We start from the raw sequence: 2,632 nt of genomic DNA, 5'->3' as shown, positions 1-2,632 counted from the left end.
CTTGAACTTGTGTGGTTGCTGGGACTTGAACTTGTGTGTGTGTGTGTGTGTGTGTGCTCATGCTGGCACTTGAATTTGTGTGTGCGTATGCTGGGACTTGAACTTGTGTGTGTGTGTGTGTGTGCTGGGACTTGAACTTGGGGGGGGCGCTGTCCCTTTTCTGCTTCAAGGCCGATTGATGCCCTACCACTTGAGTCATAGTTCCACTTCCTGTTTCTTTACAGTTAATTTCTGGTCTGGCTTTGAACCTCGATCCTGAGATCTCAACCTCCTGAGTAACTAGGGTTATAGGCATCAGCCTATAACCTTATAGCCTATAACCCCTTCATTCTTTTCTTTTTTTTTTTTTGGTCGGTCGTGGGGCTTGAACTCTGGGCCTGGGTACTGTTCCTGTGCTCTTCAGCTCAAGGCAAGCGCTCTACTGCTTGAGCCACAGCGGCACTTCCGGTTTTTCTAGCGGTTTATTGGACATTCCTGCCTGGGCTGGCTCTGAACTGTGATCCTCAGATCTCAGCCTCCTGAGTAGCTAGGATTACAGATGTGAGCCATCGGTGCCCTGCTAACCCCTTTATTCTTAAGCATAAGGGTGGATACAGGAGACCTTTACAGAGAGCTTTACACCATTTTTGAATGAGGTCAGCTTTGTCCTCTAGACATTATTTTACATCTCTGCTTGATTTGCCAACTGAGAATTTTCCCTTTCTGTTTCTAGGTATTATTCTGGAGAGAAAAAGGCCCCGGTTCTCACCATCTTCATTGGCGGAAACCATGAAGCTTCAAATCATTTGCAAGAGTTGCCCTACGGTGGCTGGGTGGCACCAAACATTTATTATTTAGGTATGTGATCATGTGTCATAGTTTGCTTTGAAGAAATAGAAGGGCTTGTTGGAATTTGTATTAATAGGCAGCATCTTGAGGTAAATAGTGTTTTCACAATGTCAATTTTATCATTAATTTTATCCTGAAAATTTACTTGACATAGTTATGTAGGACTGCATAAAATTCCAGGCCCCTGCTTTTCCCTTAGAAAAGCAATTGCCTTTGTCTATGATAATTGTATTTATTCTTTACTTACTTACTGTCAGACTTGGGGTTCGAATTCAGTGCCTGGGCTGTATCCCTGAGCTTTTGTGCTCCAGGCTAGCCGTCTACCACTTGAGCCACAGCTCTACTTCTGGCTTTTTGGTCATCAATTGGTGATAAGAATCTCATAGACTTCACTGCCCTGCTGGTTTTGAAATGTTATCCTCAGATTTCAACCTCCTGAGTAGCTTGCAGGCCTGAGCCTCTGTAGTCCAGCAGTAATTTTATTTCACTGCACAATTTTCCAGGTTTGGCAGGTGTGGTGAAATACCGAGGTGTGAGGATTGGTGGCATCTCTGGTATCTTCAAATCTCATGACTATCGAAAAGGTATTGTCATCGTGAAAACTTGTTCTTCACTTTTAGGACTTACCTGACTTAGAGTAATGCAAACACGATGTACACTGTGACATAGTTATTGCACTTTATTTCTCCTGTGAATACTTTTATTCTCAATTTTTATGTTTCATTTGGTTTGTTGCTTTTCTGTGCAGGTCCTGGGACTTGAACTCAGGACTTAGACTCTGTCCCAGACCTTCATTTTGCTCAAGGCTATGCTTGAGCCATAGCTCTACTGCCAGCTTTTTTAGTAAGTCAGTGGAGATAAGAGTCTCACAGACTTTTTTTGCCTGAGATTCTTGGATCTCAGATCTCAGCTTCCTGCATATCTGTGTCAGCATTCACCTGACTTCTATCCTAATTCTCTCCTGCTTTTTTTCCTCTCTTGCCAGGCAAGCCCTATGCCTAATTTAGTGTTTGTCATTCACTAGATTACTTTATATCTCCAGTACACCTAGGAAAGCTGGGAACAATGTATCAAACAGCATGTTTGCAACTTTATATAAATGTATCTCATTGCTTGTGTGTTTCTATACATTGCTTACTTATTTGACATAATTCCCAAACCAGTGGTTATCCATGTGACTCTAATCTGTTCATTTGTGAATAATAGTTCATTCTCTCAGTGTATCACAATGTGCTATGAATTTTAAAGCTAGAGGAATGAATAGCTTGGATTCATATTGATTAGTCTAACTTTGTAAATTAAGTTGGCAGCCAAAACTTACATCATTAAAGTAATTGTCAAGTCACAAGTTTGTTCCTGTCCTTTTCCTCTGTATGGTGGCTTTTCTTTTTTTGTGTGTGTCAGTCCTGGGGCTTAAACTAGGGGCCTGGGCTCTGTCCCTGAGCTTTTATGCTCAAGGCTAGTGCTCCACCACTTGAGCCACAGCTCCACTTCTGGCTTTCCATGGATAAGAATCTCATAGTCTTTCCTGGCATCGAACAGTGATCCTCAAATCTCAGCCTCCTGAGTAGCTAGGATTACAGACATCAGCCACTGTATGGCTGTTTTTTATGTTTTGTTTTTTTGTTTTTTTTTGTTTGTTTTTGTTTTTGGGTCCCGTTGTGGGGCCTAAACTCTGGTCCTGGGCGCTGTCCCTCAGCTCAAGGGTAGCGCTCTACCACTTGAGCCACAGCGCCACTTCCGGCTTTTTTCTTTTTGCTTATGTGGTGCTGAGGAATCGAACCCAGGGCCTCATGCATGCAAG

General features: G+C 42.7%; 1 protein-coding gene across 1 annotated transcript in view; it reads left to right on the top strand.

The window, feature by feature from the left end:
- LOC105999598 (lariat debranching enzyme) overlaps nt 1–2,632 on the top strand; it is a 51,648-nt gene that overhangs the window by 15,359 nt on the left and 33,657 nt on the right. Inside the window, exons 2-3 of the mRNA XM_013034665.1 lie at nt 713–837; nt 1,332–1,412. Coding sequence (XP_012890119.1) covers nt 713–837; nt 1,332–1,412 — 206 coding nt within the window. The remainder of the gene's footprint in view (nt 1–712; nt 838–1,331; nt 1,413–2,632) is intronic.

This window comes from Dipodomys ordii, unplaced genomic scaffold (genome assembly GCF_000151885.1).
Source record: "Dipodomys ordii isolate 6190 unplaced genomic scaffold, Dord_2.0 Scaffold193, whole genome shotgun sequence".
In the NCBI taxonomy this organism is placed as follows: domain Eukaryota; kingdom Metazoa; phylum Chordata; class Mammalia; order Rodentia; family Heteromyidae; genus Dipodomys; species Dipodomys ordii.
This window is presented reverse-complemented; position numbering and strand designations above follow the sequence as displayed.